The 18,193-nt window shown below is 39.4% G+C and overlaps 1 protein-coding gene and 5 non-coding genes across 6 annotated transcripts in view; all 6 read left to right on the top strand.

Moving 5' to 3' along the window:
• The window catches only part of LOC145222496 (E3 ubiquitin-protein ligase RNF123-like), a 34,434-nt gene that overhangs the window by 4,159 nt on the left and 12,082 nt on the right, over positions 1-18,193 (top strand). The window contains exons 8-31 of the mRNA XM_080088631.1: positions 176-332; positions 1,180-1,260; positions 2,122-2,199; positions 2,275-2,400; positions 3,631-3,799; positions 4,147-4,247; positions 4,476-4,536; positions 4,826-4,884; positions 5,087-5,155; positions 5,400-5,523; positions 6,100-6,201; positions 7,385-7,543; positions 7,970-8,193; positions 8,841-8,927; positions 8,996-9,103; positions 9,436-9,554; positions 9,627-9,760; positions 9,879-9,966; positions 10,123-10,216; positions 10,358-10,433; positions 11,725-11,864; positions 12,856-13,074; positions 13,914-13,989; positions 14,363-14,447. Of these exons, the coding sequence (XP_079944757.1) occupies positions 176-332; positions 1,180-1,260; positions 2,122-2,199; positions 2,275-2,400; positions 3,631-3,799; positions 4,147-4,247; positions 4,476-4,536; positions 4,826-4,884; positions 5,087-5,155; positions 5,400-5,523; positions 6,100-6,201; positions 7,385-7,543; positions 7,970-8,193; positions 8,841-8,927; positions 8,996-9,103; positions 9,436-9,554; positions 9,627-9,760; positions 9,879-9,966; positions 10,123-10,216; positions 10,358-10,433; positions 11,725-11,864; positions 12,856-13,074; positions 13,914-13,989; positions 14,363-14,447 (2,736 nt within the window). The remainder of the gene's footprint in view (positions 1-175; positions 333-1,179; positions 1,261-2,121; positions 2,200-2,274; positions 2,401-3,630; positions 3,800-4,146; positions 4,248-4,475; positions 4,537-4,825; positions 4,885-5,086; positions 5,156-5,399; positions 5,524-6,099; positions 6,202-7,384; positions 7,544-7,969; positions 8,194-8,840; positions 8,928-8,995; positions 9,104-9,435; positions 9,555-9,626; positions 9,761-9,878; positions 9,967-10,122; positions 10,217-10,357; positions 10,434-11,724; positions 11,865-12,855; positions 13,075-13,913; positions 13,990-14,362; positions 14,448-18,193) is intronic.
• Positions 5,728-5,846, top strand: LOC145225503 (5S ribosomal RNA). The gene has a single exon (XR_013859904.1). It is a non-coding gene; the product is annotated as a 5S ribosomal RNA (ribosomal RNA).
• Positions 9,239-9,357, top strand: LOC145225502 (5S ribosomal RNA). Its single transcript, XR_013859903.1, has one exon. It is a non-coding gene; the product is annotated as a 5S ribosomal RNA (ribosomal RNA).
• LOC145225501 (5S ribosomal RNA) lies at positions 12,146-12,264 on the top strand. The gene has a single exon (XR_013859902.1). It is a non-coding gene; the product is annotated as a 5S ribosomal RNA (ribosomal RNA).
• LOC145225500 (5S ribosomal RNA) lies at positions 14,825-14,943 on the top strand. Its single transcript, XR_013859901.1, has one exon. It is a non-coding gene; the product is annotated as a 5S ribosomal RNA (ribosomal RNA).
• LOC145225499 (5S ribosomal RNA) lies at positions 16,631-16,749 on the top strand. The gene has a single exon (XR_013859900.1). It is a non-coding gene; the product is annotated as a 5S ribosomal RNA (ribosomal RNA).

Genomic DNA, 18,193 nt, shown 5'->3' with positions numbered 1-18,193 from the left:
TGAACAGCGAATCTGTGGCCTCATAGGTCCTGATGCGAAACAAATGCATATATTACTGCGAGCATACAGGTTACGTCAGTCACTTATTCAATAAAGATCCCCATAAAAAGCAACAGAGAAGATGTTTAGACCGTACACAGAATCCCCTGCTCTGTCAACTTGCTGTTTTGTGCAGAAATGGTCGTGATCTTGGTGTGGCGTTCGACGATATTCCCACAGGACCAGGACTGGCATACTTTCCCGTGCTCAGCCTCGCCTACAAGGAGATTGCTTACTGCAACTTCGGCCTAAAACCAATGAAGCACCCAGTACCAGGGTATAGGCCGATACAGGTACTGATATGCTTGTAAGGTGTTGTATTTTAGCCGGAATAAATTGCACCAGCGATAAACGGTTGAATTTATCGATCGCTTTTTTTCTAGTTGCATCCTTATGGGCTGAATGTGGGCTTTTAGATGCTTGATAACTGCTTACAATTGTATGCTTTTAGAATCATCTGTCACCCCACAATACTGACCAAATTCGTGTAAATAGTACTGGTTACTTTAAGTTATTTCTCTGTCATCGTATTCTGCCATCCTTATCCCTGTTTTCAGATATCAATTTGGAAACTGTATAGCTGTATAATATAATATAATAAGCAGCACTATAAACATTGATGTAAGGCTAGTCGGTGTGCGTATTTCCAAAGTCAGGCGCGTGTGTGCTGCAAATTCTTGTTTTTGACGTCACATTTTTAAATGCACTACAAATGAGATGGCTTAAACGTAAACATAACTGCGAAAGTTTCTCGGCGTATGTCATATTTTTGCCACTTAATTGTGATCATAATGTAATAAACGGCAGTTACGTTTCTGATTCACTCATATATATAATAGAATTGTAATTCGGGCTTGGCTTTTCGCTTTGTGTTCGGGCCTTAGTTTTTAAAGGAGCTTGATTGGGCCTAATTTCCAACTTTCGGGCCTTTTGGACAGATTTCGGGCTTGCATTTTCTGGTTCAGGCCCAAATTTCTGGTGCGCTTACAAGTCTGCATCTGAAAGTCTTTTTGGCTCTACAAATAAAAGGAATTTACATAAATTCTACATCACTAATTATTTTTTTTACGTTTAAATGAAATTATAATAATTGACAATGGTATAATTTCGTTACTGTACTAATGGCTGCACACTTTTAAGGATCCACCAGCGGACGCTGAAGAGGCCAAGTATCTTATCGGCTGCCTGGAATCCCTGCATAGATTGTCACGTCGCAAGCCGGTGAGTTTTGTGCTGTGAATGTGGATTCACTTTGGCGCATGATCGCTTGCACGTACATATGATGTTTGTGGTGGCAAAACATGTCATCAAATTCAGAACTCCAAGTTCGCGGAAAAGGTCATGAGCCTAATGTGTAAGAATAGAATATGGGTTTGTGATATAGGACGGACCATCTTGCATCTATTGACGTCCGCTTCCTAGTTCTTTTTCCACAAAATGCGGCTCAGTACAACCAGTAACCACTGAGCTTGAATAATAAGTCTAGCAGCTGGAAGACTTCGTAAACTTGCCTTGTAATAAAAAAAAATCTGTGTTTCTTTGTAGGCTAATTTTGTACCAAAATTTTTCACCAAAAAAGAGTTTTTATGAACGCACAGCAAACAGTACATACATTATCATATAGATACGCGCGGTCGTATAAATTCTTATCCACTACCGCAAGATGTTTACTGGTTTAAAGAAGCCTTATTACAGGACGTCCGCAACCTTTTAAACTCCGCTTGCCAATTTAGTTGTCATATCAAATTTCCTCGTGTCAGTTTACTTCTATATTTGCTATTGTTGATGATTGACCTTGTGTGCCAATTAGTTTTGAGTTTATGTGCCAGTTGGTTTGACAAACATTCAGAAAACAGGCAAATTTGCATCTGTAGGCTACATTTTAGGATTTTAAATCGCAACAAACTGAGAATAAGCGATATAATAGTTTTAATTCTATCAAACTGTCTTTAAATACAAATTAAAAAAAACCATTTGGTGTGCCACGAAAAACTACCTCGCGTGGCAGGCCTAGTATATTAAAATGTGTTTTGCCAAAGTCTAAGGCTGAAACAAAACTAACAAAAAGATTTGCTTCTTCAGGAGCTGGACCGTCAGTTGGATAACGTCAGTCGTCAAGTGATTCTTGCTCATATCGTGCAACTGCTCGGTCCATTGATGGTAAGAGACATTTTACTAACTTGATCTTTGTAATTCACTGTACTTGGACTTAAACTTTTCTAACCCTTTCTGCAGAAAACTCCTTATAACGTCGAGTCGCATCTTCTCCCGTTCCTCTACTCTTTGTGTGATTTTGCGAGCAGTGCTGACCCCTACTACGATCTTCATACGATTCTTGGCTGCTTGTGGCAATATGCAGATGTAAGTGTCGTTGTAAGAAAATTGTGGCAAGCGCTTGCCTAATAGAGCCGGCCGTTTAACATTCGTACAGAATCGTGTAAGTTTGAACCCTTGCGAAAAATCAAAAGTAAGCCCATCTTTAGTCTAAAACAGCGGTTTCCAACCTTTGTGGTGCCGTGACCCCTTGATGACATTTGTCAAGCTGCAGTGACCCCAAGGATAAAATTAGTAGTCTCTGAACTTAAATTGACTGTATTTTTTCTCAACAGCAAGATGGTCTATTAGTTTATTTTATAGGGGCTAGTGGTCCTTGGCCTAAACAAGTTGGGAACCATGCCTTAGGTCAGTGGTTCCCAACCTTTTTTAGACGCGACCTAAATACTTACCAAAATTTTGTTTAGTGGTTTCTCGCGACCCATGGACATGTTATTTTAGTTGAATTTTTGTCTGTAAATTCGGAAAGCTTTTTAAAAATTACTACGCAAGTTTAGCAAATCAATAACCTTATAACGAACAAATAGTGTTGTTGTTTTCGACCAAACATTTCCATTTAACCAGGACTTAGAGCTGAATCGAAGAATTATTAGCCAGACAACGCTTAACTGTGAGCTAACACATTACTTTATGACGTCATAAACATTTTAACCATTATCACGACAAGTTGTGATGAAATTATTGTTGGGCAACAATTTAAAGCCTTGGGAAATATATAAAATAACGCTACAAGGCGAAATCAAAAAGTAGATGTTCTTATTGTCACTAAAACAAGCGACCCAACAGAATGTTCAGGCGACCCAACTTTGGGTCGCGACCCGTAGGTTGGGAAACACTGCCTTAGGTGACCCCAGGTAAATTGTCAGGCCACCCCAGTTGAGGTCGCGGCCCACAGGTTGGGAACCGCTGGTCTAAAATGAGTCGTTTAATTAGTGTTTGGCAGTAGTACCCCTGAATAGAAATAAAAAAAACGTGGAATGTGGCCAAGGAAAAGGAAAGTAAATATGGTTATGGTTTAAAAAGCTGAGGTGAGGTGGTCACCTTGTGGGTAAATACCCCCAAAAGGGGTATATTGACATTTTTAGGGGGTAATTGAGGTATCACGTTTCATGACGCCACCTTTTTGGATGGGTTAGTTTTTTTGTAAACGGGGGTGAATAGATTATAATCAAATTCCTCTCTAAAGGATAACAATTATGAAACGGTAAAACCGCTGAATCAAGGCAAGTTTTAAATTTCGTTCCTGTTGTCAAGCAGGGTCGCGAAGCACGTGACTGCATCAACCTGGTGTTCGGCTGTGTATTGAGGAGATACCGTTCATCACCCGTGCATGTCGACTTTCACGATCAGACTCGTAATTTGTCCTTCATGTTGGGATTGTTCAAGCACAAACAGACCAGACGCAACCTCGCATTACATTGCTCATATCCTTTATGTTTCAAAATGTTACAATCAATGTCAAGTAAAAAAGCTGAGTTACAATGCCTCGCAAAACGGTTGGTGCCATTTTTTGCAATGTAAAAGATAATAATAAGCGCTGTAACTAACGATTGTTTTTTACGATTAATTAACAGTCTTAAGATTAAACCAACGCTTAACTTTGGAACTGTAAAGCGTGGCAATTTTCTTTCGAAACTTATTTCACAAAATTTTGATCTTATTTTTCAGCATGGATTTGTCCCTTTGATTTTATTGAGGTGTTTTAACTTTTTGTTATTATTTGTTTTTAAAGTATTTAAAACGCCTTTGTTTCTTAACTCAAAATTCGCACATTCGACCGTCATTCGGAGATTCCGTCCTTGTTTCACATCAAACAAGTGTCGAAGCACAGAGAAGCAGGGTTGAGTAAACTTATTCCAATGGTGTGGGGAAGGGTAAGTTTCATGGTGTGCGCACTGAACCTTCTTTAAAATAGGTATTTTTGCAAACGTAACAACCTCGACCGAACGTGAGTTGAATGTTCCGCCATTTCAGTTATATTGGGATTTTCAAAGTGTAAAGAAGAAAATTAGAAAAACTGGTTGAACTTTATTGGCCTTAGTACTGACCCAGTAGAATAGTGTTCGGTTGTGTATAAACAAATGTTTACACGTGTTTTATAGGATTGCGACCCCAAAGCGACCTACGAACGCGGCTATGAGAAGCTGAAAGAAAAAATGGACAGTAAGTGTTTTCCACTTTCTCCAAAACAGGCTTTTTCTGATAATCACCGGTCATTTTATTATTTGTCCAAAATAAGTCCCTCAAATCTGTGCAAAATTTTAACTTGGTGTTGTAATTTGCCTTTTATTCAAGTACACAACTTCAGTAGATAACTGTGAATTACATTATGCTTCATATAATGCAGCTACTTAGCTTATACCTTACTATCATATTGGCCCGATAAACTAACCTTGTCGATTTGTAAACAATACAACATTTACTATAATTTCATTCTGTGTCTTATTTGCAGCCGTGAAAAAGCTTCAACGCGAAATCATGCGGCTTATGGTCTTAGATGGACAAGTCCCGGTAAGAACAAAGTTTGCTACAGTAACATGTTAATCTAGGTTATATTAATCCAGTATTTACAAGGTGGTCCAAATTGGAATCAGAACTTACCCGAGTTTTGTAGCAGTGATTGTATTTCTTGGTCACTTAAACGACCTGGCTCACGAAAAAAAAACAATGTTTAATTTCAGCAGGAATTTGATATATTTTGTATTAATCACAGGGAATGGTGAGCGGAGCGTTTGTGAAATATTTTCGCAAATACTTGGAAAACGTCGTGTCTGTACATCGGGTACGTTTTGCTGTTTAATTGTATGAGAACAATATGATCTGCAGCTCTCAATGTAAAAGTATGAAAATCTAGATGATGGGTTGGATCTTATAAAAACACATTACACAAGTATAAAAAGCAAAAAAAATGATTAATTTAGTCCAATTAAAGCTATTTTGCTTAAAATGTCAACTTTGGATACCATTTTCTAATCTAATGCAACCAACGTATTAAGTCACTGATTGTCTGTCGTTTTCTCTTGCAGTCGGAACACACCGTGGTCACTCCACCGATAGTTCTTCACTCTTTCATGCAGCGTCTTGTTGATGTTGTTCGTGACTTGTGGGATAAATCGGCCACCACCAAACCTGGCTATGTGAAAGCTGCAGGTAAACTATAAATTATGTTCAATTCTTCCGCCTAAAAATACCTTTACGTTCGCCCAACTGTAAATGCAAAAGTTGCTTAGTGAAAGAAACAGTTGCTACAATGAACGAAAGACATCAAGCGAAATACAAACTATTGTTGAAAAGTAAAAATTGAAGTCTGCATGGTTTGGTAACTATAAGAAGGATTGTTACGCGCGAGCAATCGCCTACGACCATACCACGTTGAGAACACCCCATCTCGTCCGATCTGGGAAGTTAAGCAACGTCGGGCCCGGTCAGTACTTGGATGGGTGACCGCCTGGGAATACCGGGTGTCGTAGGCTTTTGATGCTCTTTTTACATGAATTTTCGTGTAAAGAAACGTTCTGTACTGTATTTTTTTACTCATTTTATATGACGACACTTAATGCGTAGATTGATTTGTGTCACTGTTATATTTACCCGAATCTAATTGACGTTTTATGCTTGTAAAGTCACACGCACACTACTCTATATACTGGGTTTCTGCCACTGTTTTAATGAAATCATGTTTACTGTCTTATCTTTTATTTAATTGATTTTACATAATTGTTGCAGACGGTTACGTTCCCACGGAATCTTTCTACACGGATTCAATCGATTATTTCGATCTGCAGCGGGTCGGTGGTCTGAAATCACACCTATTGAACGAACATAAAGGTTGGTGTAATCTGTGATGAAATTCAATCACTTTAGGGGTCAAGGGGTCAAGATATTGCATCATTGCGGCATAGAAGTGTTTTTTTTTGGTCACATCTTATGATGCAATAAGTTGGACAACACCAGTATTGACTTTGCGGCCATGTTAAGGGTTTCGCTTTATCTTTTTAGTTTGTTTCGGGGAAATATTACTGATTTGTTGCTTACCAATGCCTACCAATGCCCTAAATACGTGTTTACAGCAAAATACAAAACTGTTCAATCTATTTAATACACACTTAGTCGCAATCCAAATGGGAAATCTTTGGCTTAAACTCGTATCTGTCAACAGCTACGGCAGCATTGTGTGAAACCACTCTTACTCATATTGCTATATAATTGGCTTTAAACGTCAGCACTCGTGTGCAACGACGGAATCAAAGACCTTAACTGCCATGTGTATTGACGTCTGTAGCATTGTACTTCGTCTTCTGCTGTGTATCAAGTCAGGTCACAACCCTTCAATTGCCATTTTCGTTGCCACAAACTTACGTATAAGTCGAATAGTGTTCCCGAGAGATAGACTTACAGTTAGATACAGAGGCTGCTATAGATGATTATGACATGTTTATCAGGGATCACGACCCCACTGGGTTTTATGAGACGCCTGTTATGTCGGCGATTATGCTGTTATGACCAATGTGTGCCATTAGAATTAGATTAAGAAGTCAGAGTTGTTTCTGTGTATTAGTGTAGCGTGCCTTGGTTTGCTACTCATGTGTGTAATAAATGGTTTTTATCTCGGCCACTCGTAAGGTCGAAGGTTCGAGTCCCACAACGGTCTTTACTTTGCCACAAGCATATTGCCGTTTTTTTGTAACCCAAATTCAACACTTAGCTTTATATTCAAGAAGGCTCTCGCATGAATGAAGTAAAATTAGACCTACAATCTTAATTGGGTGTAAAGTGTAAATAAACTTTCCAATGCATATCTACAATAACAGACAGAAATATTTAATTCCAGCAAAGAAATATTCCTTACTAAAACTTTCTATATAAAAGCTTAAACCGCCGTTGGTTATTTGGTATTCTTACTGTATCTCATACATCCTGTTTTTGTACTTACGCCCAGCTAAGAATGACTGGTTTAAGTGTAATGCCATATCCTACTGTTGTTAATATCGCACAAACGTATTTTGTTCAGACGAACTGGCGAAGGAAGGTGTATCAGTAGCGAGGGGTAGAGGGGGTAGACGACCCACCAATGAGGACAGTCCCTGGAACGAACACAGTGCCATCTTGCAGCTGTTTGAAGATGAAGCGGCCGGTCCATCGCTGTCCACTCTCACCAGAGCAGACGATGGTCAGTTGTGATTGTGTTGAACTCTACAACATCGTCTAAGTGTTTTCGTATAATGTCGCTGGTATATAGAGCAGTACCATGTGCTTGTTTTCTTGTTACACCGTTGTGGTAAAACAGCAAAGCGATGTAAACTTAGCATACTTTGTTGACATGACATGAATCTTGTTCATTCGCGGCGTTAAATATGGTCTGTAGAATTGTTGATGGTGTTTTCTAGAAGCATAAGCGCTCCTTGTGTTGTCTTAGTTGTTGTTACTATATCAGCATTTGGGATAAATTCATTAGAAGTTTCTATCACACGGTCGTTGCCCTAAACTTAAAGTAAAGTTAGAAAGTTTTAAGTCAAATAAAACCTATACCTTTAAATACAATTATATCTTAACTTGTTCTATACTGATCTTCTTATACAACATCCACTTTCTACAGATGCGGACCTTGATACGTTCAACCCTGTTCTGCGACTTGCGCGTGCTTTGCTGAACCAGAGCAATAAGATGACTGGGCGGGATCGCAGTATCACTGTTAGTCGGAAGAGATCATCCAGTGAAGACGGGGATCTGGAAAAATCACCAACCAAAGCTCACCTGATCGAATTAACTGATGGCTGTCTGCTCCTCTACAGCAACGTTATGCATCAACACATGGATAAGGTGGAACAACTTTTATCTTTTGGTGAACAATTAATGAAAATCAGAACTAGTGATTTTAATTTTGCTGAAAATATTGCACCTTGCAAACTAACTTTAGTTTCAAAATATCAAAGGTTTTACCAGTTAGAAATACTATGAAAGTGTACCTAAAATCGCTTGTTATTTTGTTTTGGTTAAATGACGTGCTGACAATTTAAACTAATGCAAACGTTGCGTTGTACACAAACTTTATAACGTCCATTCGAACATCCTGTTACGTAACATCCCGCCATTCTTATTACGTCACAGTACACCGGGTTGTTATGACTGACGCTGTATTTTAAGCAGACATTTGCAGTACTTGTAAAAATACACGTTTAAGCTTTTTCCCCTGTTCCCTGCTGTTGTAAATAGTGTTTTTTTTTAACTCTTAAGCTTTAGTCTTTTTACCCATTGTAAATTTTTGTACACTTTTAAAATCAAAATGAAATTTTTTTGTACGCTTATAAAATCAAAATTTAAAATGGGCAATGCAAAGAAAAGCCACCTTTCTAGTCAAAGCAGACATATGCCCCACTTGTATACTGTGTCATTTTTAAAAATACACTTTTTAGCTATTGCTTCCTGTACCCTGATATGAAAAGCCTTCTTTTATTTTTTGTCTTCAGATTCACACAACTCGTACCAAGATTGTGGAATATGCCACCGCTCTTAACGAGATCGAAATTAAACTGAAGAAATGCACTGCACCGAATGTGAGTATAAAAACCGCTTGTTTGTGACAAAATGGCGATGTTTCTAAAATCAAGTATTTTCGACGCAGTTGACAGACATCCGTGACAGCCTTACCCAATCACATGGCGTCTTGCTGCGTCACATGACTGAACTCTGTCGTGCCATCGCCTGGTTAAAAGCATCAGTTTATGACCCGGTAAGCATTACCCACACAAAAAAATACGATTTTAAGGGTATGTGCGTTTTAGAAAGAAAAAAATGGGCAATTTAATAAATGAAGAGGTTTTGCACTGTTTGTAACTATAAGAAGCGTTTTCGCGCGCGAGCAATCGCCTACGACCATACCACGTTGAGAACACCCCATCTCGTCCGATCTGGGAAGTTAAGCAACGTCGGGCCCGGTCAGTACTTGGATGGGTGACCGCCTGGGAATACCGGGTGTCGTAGGCTTTTGCAGTTTTCTTGGAAAGTGACTGGACCTTTTCCACTCGTTATTTCTTGGCAAAACATGTTTCTCCTTCTTTACAGGAGTCACAACGCAACTTGTGGTGGCTGCTTCAACTTTGCATACGAACCGCCCACAAAGCTGCGGAGAAGGGTGCACTTTTCACTTTTATGCCTGAATTTTATCTGACAGCTGGCACAAGGTAATTCAACAAAAGCTTGTGTAAATTGGATTTTAGCAAAGTTTATGAATAAATTTTAAACTCAATTTTTAGATTGTACAAATGTCTTCGCGAATATTTTGCCCCGTCCCAGCCCTTCGAGAAACTTCCACAGCACGACGCCACCTTGCGCTCGTTTATCCGATTCCTCAGCACTTTTCACTGCGATTCGCGCGTTGTTAACAACGGTGAGAAACACTTCGATTTAGATTCTCTCAGATAACGTACATACAAAACTTTAACTTAGAACTTCCAGGATGTTTTTTTTTCGTTGCAGTTTTAAAGCAATTTACATTACTGTTGTAGACATGAAGACAATGCTAGCCAATACCATTACTACTTTCATCACCTATCCTCTACAGTTAAAAGCTGTCGAAACTATGCCCATGGAAGAGTAAGTACTTCTGTTGTAATATATCTGAAAAGGGCTGAAGCACTTTAAGAGTGTAATTTACACCTTGCATCTAATTCTATGTCCAACATTGAAATAAAAAGTCCTAAATATTTGTGGGTCTTTGCTACATATGTAACAACATGGTTTTGTTCGCAGCCTCAGAGCATTTGTACGTAACATGTTGTACGCTTATGACGAGGACAAACCATGGACTAGTGTCGGTCATCGTATCTTAGCAACGCTATGGCGGGTAAGCAAAACATTTTTGGCATATTGAACCTTTTTTGCATTTAAATGGTTACTTCTTAATGGGAGTATGGCGCTTCACGTGAAAAAGCGGGTGATAAATTTGTTAAGTAAGGGAAAATGTTTAAACTTTTTGTTGTTCCAGGGAAGTGGATTTGCAATGCGTTATGATCATCCACCATACGTCGCCAAAGTGAAAAAGCTCCTCAACAGAGAACATGGTGAACGAATCATTTTTTGTCGATTTACAAACATGAACCAATATAAATAAATATTTTTTGGCCTGAATATTTAGAGACCAATGTTCTCAAACGCACGAGAAAAAATATGTTGCCAAAACTTGCTCTGCTCAATTTTTACAATACTTTACAACACTACACTGTGTTCGTAGTAAATTGCAATCATTTTAACACTGACATCAATCACTGGTAATGTGTCGGACTGTAGAGATACTACCGTTATATGACATACACCAGGGGTGGCCAACCCGCGGCTCGCGAGCCGCATGCGGCTCTTCGCCTGGTTTTATGCGGCTCTTAAGTTGTTGTCGAAGTTTGGGGCCATTGTGTATATTTGGGTTAGCATGTGGCGATCTGGTATAAAAATCGTTAAATTTAAAGTAAAGCTTCAACAATTTTGCTTTTGAACACACTTATTATTGGTATGGCCACAAACCTTGCCTTAAAACTGCAACTGTATGTGGCAAATGGCTTGATTATGATGGCATATATTCAATTGTGAACAATGAATGATTGCTCATTGTTGCGTACAATGCGAATGAGACACAAAGCAACAGCAATATTTGCAACAAATGTGTTCCAAAGTAAATAATGCTTCAATCCGTTGTTTTTCGGGTTATGACGAACGTTATATTTTATCGGCAGTTTGTCTTGGGTTTGAATTGAACGATTGTTGGTGGTGAATGCATTAATGACGTCGCAATGAATTAGTTTCGCCACTTTGCACTTGGCGCACAATGCGCGTTAGATGAAAATACCAAGAGTTTTTTCAGCAGGGAAAATCTTTTAAATAAACAATTTTTGTCAAGTTAGCCTTCAAATTGGCAGTGAAAAAAGATTTTAGCAATTCACCAGAAATGAATCTCACCGCACGTTATTTATAGAATGAGAAAAAAAGGGGGATTTAAATTTATATGTTTTTGTTTGATGGATTCGTTGAAATGAGGGTTTTGTGTGAGAGACGGTGTTTGCACTGACCATTTATAGTTGAAAATGACTGGCCCGTGGTCTGTACAAGTCAAATTGTGTCGTTATTATGTTATTATGTTGGCGACATTTAGAATAGATCTGGCTAAGCACATGTCTCTGTGTGTGAGGAAGGGACAAGGCATTGAACATATCTGCTTATGCGTATAATGTGGCTCTTTGTGGTAACACAATAAAAAATATGGCTCTTAGGCTTTGACCGGTTGGCCACCCCTGACATACACAAATCAATTAAACGGATTTTGTAAGGGAACATTGCCTTAAAACATACTTTTGCATTGTACAGACCCATACGTGCCACGCAAACTGCTCGACTGTGTTCGTGAACTTCTCATGACTGAACCAACTTTAGCTGGGAAATTCGTGCACAGTATACTGGAACATTTACATTGGAGTTTCTCCGAGTTCATCGGTCAATTACAAGAGGTACAACAACTTTGTAAACTACATACACAACTATACGGCCCTCTTCTACGTGGCATGTAAAGAATAGATATTCCGTTTTAAAATTTTGCTTCGTATGGCTAAAACCACACTAAGTATGGCTAAAAAGGTTTTAATGTGTGTAGTAACTGTACAGAGCTTAATTTGACCTCATAAGGGTTAAAAATGGACAAAAATATTCCACCGAAACGAATGTAGTTTTATTATGGGCTGCTAGGCGTTTGTAACGTCACTATAAGACAGGTTATTGCACGCGAGCAATTGCCTACGACCATACCACGTTGAGAACACCCCATCTCGTCCGATCTGGGAAGTTAAGCAACGTCGGGCCCGGTCAGTACTTGGATGGGTGACCGCCTGGGAATACCGGGTGTCGTAGGCTTTTGCTTTTCACTTGTTTAGTCTAATCCTTTATTCCATTACAATCAGGACATTTATTACATGTTTTGCTAAATATTTTGTTATTGCTTCTATTCGAAAAATATATGTGCAAACTCTATGCGGATAAACCCTCTACTTTATTGCTTTGTTGCGTTGACTGTCAGGTGTTATAACATTTCACAGAGTTGTAAGCGGGTTTGAAGTTGGGACCTGAAAGTACTAACCAGAAAACAGCAAAACCAGGAGTTTTACATAAAATATTCGGCGATTAAGATTTACTATGCAAAAACACGACGCAAATTTGGCCCAGTGTAAAGTCCGGATGGAATCAAGTCAATTTTATTCAAAGTTAAGCCCGAACCCGACTAAAAAAGTTCATTTGCGCTATATGGGTGTATGAGGCGCAAGCAAACGCAATCAACGACTTTAACTGACTTTTAACCTACGGATTTATGTACAAAGATGCTTTTTTGTAGAACCTGTCAAAGTTGGAGGTGCTAATTGCCAAGGTGTTATAGTCAACAAGGCGTGTTAAAAATACCCTGGTTGAGAACGTATGACCTACTCTAAGTTTCCACTTTGTTTGCATTAGGTCCACCAGCAAAACTTGCGTGGATGGAAAGGGGCGACTGGATTGTTGGCCTCACTCGATGCACAGGCCTTACGTCAACTCCGCATTGTTGACATGTTGTTCGAGCTCTCTGTTTCCCTCTTGCGAGTACTCGAACTAACTCTAGCTGTTGCTCCTGACGTCTTCATGGACTGGACCAACAACGGCGACTCAGAGATTCTTTCAACAAGTCTAATTCAGGTGATTTAATTGTTCAATATGGCGTTGCTATAATCCAGTGGTTCTCAACTTTTTCAGATCTTTTTCAAAACGGTCCCTTTGTCATTATTTCGACGGCTCGCGGTCCTTACGCCTAAATGTGTATTTCAGAAAAAAACGGAAGTTAATTGCAGGATTTTAGCTAGTTATGCAAAAAATCGCATAACAATGCTCCATAGACTGGCTGTGACATCACAGACAAGACGAACACATTACGATTGTGCGAGAACAACTGCCTTTTTGTGAATTGTCATTGTCACGCAATAAATGCTTTTGTTTGGCAATGGAGACAGTCTATTGTCAATTTTACTTTGATTTGAACCGATCAAGTGGCATAAACTGACGCCAAATAAGATTATATAAGTACTTCAGCCTTTTCGAAGTCCCCCCAAAATTGCCTCACGGACCCCTCGACGGCATAAAGGACCGCGAACCCCAGTTTGAGAACCGCTGCTATAATCGTTAATGGGTGTGTTGGGGCTTGAACTTAAACAGGATACTTCCACCTGCCATATTTCATCAGTTATGAGTTTTGTAGAACTGCACTGCATATACGTAACACCAGAGATTCTTGTTTTACTATTGGGTTATAATGTAGGACAGATATAAGAGAGGCCTGATGAAAAGCACCATCCTGAAAAAAACTAAATGCGTTTGACAAAAGGAAAATCACACGTGTACCTTATAAACTGAACTGCGATTTATGTCACTGATTTTTTTAGTGTTTAAAAGATGTCAGTAATGCACGTAAAATGCACCTGACGACTCGGACACATTCTAGTGGAAATAAAGTAATCATATCTTGATTTTTCCTTTCGCAGTGCGTGAACCAAATTTTGAGCCGAGTCACAAACAAAGGAAGCTTATTTGACAAAGTGGTTTCTGGAAAGCAACCAGGTAATGTTGACCAGTAATAAAAACTTTTAACCTTTTTTAGTTTCGGTTTACCCCTCCTCGACGATAAAATTCATCGCTATGCATTTCTTTTCATAAAAAAACATAAAAAAACTATTGAAAAACAAAGTCTACAGATATACGTTCTATGTTGTAGGCCTTGTTTTCAGTGTCACAATGTATAACTGTATAACTATTTTGGACTTAAGGTGGGTCAAAGTTACTGTTTTTGAGATACTTTTCCCTGATTTTAAACCTCTGGATCAAGTGAATGTAACCAAGGCTAAGATTTGATGAGAAATTGAACGCCATTGCCACATTAATAACAGTGGGAGGTTACTGAACTATTTTACTATCTGAGGTTAATGTCTTGCAGGACTAAGCAGCGTTCAGCATTACCCACTGATGACGTCCATAGCTGGGATTATTCTGAAGCTTGTGAAGCAAGAAAACAAAGTGTGGTGAGTGTCTTTATGATCAGGTCCAATATTTTTACTTTGATACCCATACTTTGTGTTGTCGTGACCAAAAGAACCTAGTCTGAATTGTTTGTCCTGAGTTTGGTTCGTTTGTGAAATTGGCTCATTGACCTTTTGTCAAAAGGCATTGAAACAAAAGAATATTGATCACTTTTATGTCTACATTTACATATTGACTAAAAAGACTGCTTGGTGTTTCAAGCAGATGTTTTAGGCCTGCTTTCGCATTCTGTTGTCCTTTTTAATTGTGGGCAGTAGCACTTGTACAGACTACAGAGTATTCAAAAGGGGTATGAAACCTAAAATGCAATATCTCGTTGTTACGTCCCTATAAGAAGCGTCATTACGCGCGAGCAATCGCCTACGACCATACCACGTTGAGAACACCCCATCTCGTCCGATCTGGGAAGTTAAGCAACGTCGGGCCCGGTCAGTACTTGGATGGGTGACCGCCTGGGAATACCGGGTGTCGTAGGCTTTTGCTTTTTTTCAAACTGCCTCACGGTCTATTTTGTTGGACAAGTTTTTGGATCTTGTGAACGTATTTTATGTTCCTGTCACGTGCTTGGAGCTGCTTAAAAATGATGTAAGAATGGCGTTTTCACCCAGCAAGGCAGCGTAAATGTCAATATTTGCACACGAAAAAAATGCCCTTTGGACGATTGAACATGTGTAAGTGAGGAACCCAAAACATTCTCACATTAATAGCGTGTTCAGTTAGTTGCAAGTAGGACAAGCGCCATGAAACCTTATAGTTTAGAAAACGAAACTTTTGCCGCCTTTCTGCTCTACGGTGCCATATTACTGGTCAAGACCATGTTGATGACAACACTCACTACTATAAAGCGTTTTAAAAACAAGTCGGTCAGTTCCAAAGAGGATTTGTATCGTATTGGCCCAGACCCTGAGGAACGCAGAAAGGCATTTTTGCCCAACGAGAACGTCGAACGGGTAAGTCCTGCTTTACCTGTAGTTGGTATGTATGTATCTAAGTTTGTAGGCTACCTAACAACTTATAACAGATATCTAATAGAGACTAGGTTGTCCATGGATTTAAAACAGTCGTAGATAAAATAGCGTGCATTATTTTTTGCACAGATCTGTTTATGTATGGGCTGATTTCAGTTTACTGTGCCATTGTACTGTGTTCTGATTTGGTAACCTCGAGCGCAGAAAAAGCTAGATCAGTGAAAACTGTCTGTGAGAAACAACCTTCCACCTACTAGTTGCGATGGATATTAATCAGTGACTAAATGTCGAGCTAGTGTACTAAGCGTAGCGTTGGGTAGTTTCTGCACATTTACATTAAGTTTAGGCAAAGCAAACTCAGCAGGCAAGATGGAAGGCAGTCCGTACTCGCTAGAAAATGACACCTTCAAAGCGTTCCTGCTGTATTGTTGCATTGTGTTGGTCAAGATGATGGTAGTCGTTCCTTTAACAACAATTAAAAGAGAACAAGGCAGTTATCTCATCAGAAGATGTAAAAGACCCTGAGAAACGGAAACGCGCTTTGGTGCCTAATGAGAATGTTGAGAGGGTAGGTTAAGGCTCTGAGAGGTATTTATTGGTTTTTATTTCTAACTCTATGTTTTCAACGCTTCTTAGGTGCGCCGATGTCACCGTAACGATATGGAGAACGTTTACCTTTTCGTGCTTATGTCAATCCTGTACATCGGTACAAACCCTACCTATGCGACTGCATTGCTGCTTTTCAGGGTATGTAATGTGGTATAAAATGCACTTGTCTTTTGTGCGGTGAAAAAGTGCAATAAATATATGTGTTTTTTTCAGATCTTCACTGTGAGCCGTATTTTGCACACCGTAGTCTATGTTAATGCAGTTCCACAACCAGCAAGGGGTCTGTGCTTTATTGCCGGTTTCGGGGTGTGCGGCTACATGGCATTTTCAATTTTCAAAACTCTACTTTGAACGAAAATGTCGTGAAATTGCGTCCAATTGCAACATTAGAACATTACTTGTCTTCATTAAAGTTGCACAAGATTACAATTCAATCAATGGGAACACATAATTGTTTATTCGTTCAACAAATAAAACTACTCCAGTCTAAATTCGTTTGTGAAAGCACTGTTTCTGTTTTTTCATTATATTAGTAGTGCCGTTGGTAAATCTCGCCCCATATAAAGCGTAATTGCGCGCGAGCAGTTGCCTACGACCATACCACGTTGAGAACACCCCATCTCGTCCGATCTGGGAAGTTAAGCAACGTCGGGCCCGGTCAGTACTTGGATGGGTGACCGCCTGGGAATACCGGGTGTCGTAGGCTTTTACTTTTGGAAACAGAACCGTTGTTTTTTGTTTACCTTGACTGATTTACAAGCTCAGACCCAGCAAAGCATTTCCACAAAAGTTTTGAAAGTGGTATTTGCATTATTAAACACCACTGTTTGACCTTTTGAACCAGTGAATCGGTTTCAGTCAATTGGCATTTGAATAACTCTACCTGCAACCGAATTCTGACGTGGTAATGCGCACATTTAAACAAACTGTACATTTCGCGTTCAAATCGAGGGCGAGCTGGACATTTTGCTCCAGTGGCCCAATCCATGCCCATCGTCTTTACAACACAATTGGTGGAATTCTAAACAAAGGTACATGGATAATGGGAAGTTGTCTAAACAGGTAGCGTGAAAGGTACGACCTGTTCTGTTCTGCCGCTTCTTTTTTCCGTGAATTTTCCTCACATGGAATGGCGTCTCGCGTGGATGAGTCAGGTGTAGCCTATGTTGTGCTTCACGGTTCCTTTGTGAGGTTTCGCCCGCTGTAGGCTACACTATTTGAACCGGAACACGCCGGCAAAACACCTAGTCATACTCAAGCCGAGCTTTCAGCTGGTGTTAATAAGTAACCAAGTAGCAAACGTTCGGTTTAACTAAGCGGTTTCGTCGAATACTCATTCAGAACGTGAAAGCAAGCGTACAAGATGGCAGGTAGTCCTTACTCGTTAGAAAATGACACTTTCTCGGCATTTTTGCTGTACGGGTGCATTGTATTGGTCAAGATGATGGCAGTGGTCTTATTAACGACTGTAAAAAGAATAGGGAGCAAAACGTTTTTGTCGTCAGAGGATGTTGCAGGCATTTCTTCCGATCCTGAAGTACGAAAACGAGCACTCGTGCCAAATGAGAATGTGGAAAGGGTAAGATGTTAATGTAAAGTATAAGTTACAGCAAAAACGTAGCATGAACGGTTTGTTTGGGTTAAAGGTAATTTGACAAAAACTTCTAAATTATAATGTCTGATTAGCATTTCACCGATTTGCTTAGTTAGTTGCTAGATCACACTAAAGATAATATTCTACCTTATTCTACAAAAACACTCTCCCAAGGGTTACTTTTTGGTTTAAAATGGTGTGGTTTGCAGTGACTTAACAGTTATGATCTCGATTCGATAAGTCTTATTTGTTTTAGGTACGGCGATGTCACCTGAATGATATGGAAAACGTTTATCTTTTTGTGTTAATGTCACTTCTGTACATTGGAACCAACCCTGCCTATGAAACTGCATTGCTTCTTTTCCGGGTGCGTTGCTTGGCTGCTGGTAAACTTAACCACAGATAAGAGTTTACCGTGTGGTTTAAGTGAATGTTTAACTCAAACTCAGTAAGATTTCTACTTGCAACATGTTCTTCAAGACATTATACAGTAGCTGTTTGACTATAATGGACTATTTCGCATTGAACTTGTGTTGCTATTTGAAATAAACAATAA

Source organism: Phallusia mammillata, chromosome 4, assembly GCF_965637545.1.
Source record: "Phallusia mammillata chromosome 4, kaPhaMamm4.hap1.1, whole genome shotgun sequence".
NCBI classification, from domain to species: Eukaryota; Metazoa; Chordata; class Ascidiacea; order Phlebobranchia; family Ascidiidae; genus Phallusia; species Phallusia mammillata.
The sequence above is the reverse complement of the archived record's forward strand: the minus strand, read 5'-3'. Positions and strand labels throughout refer to the sequence as shown.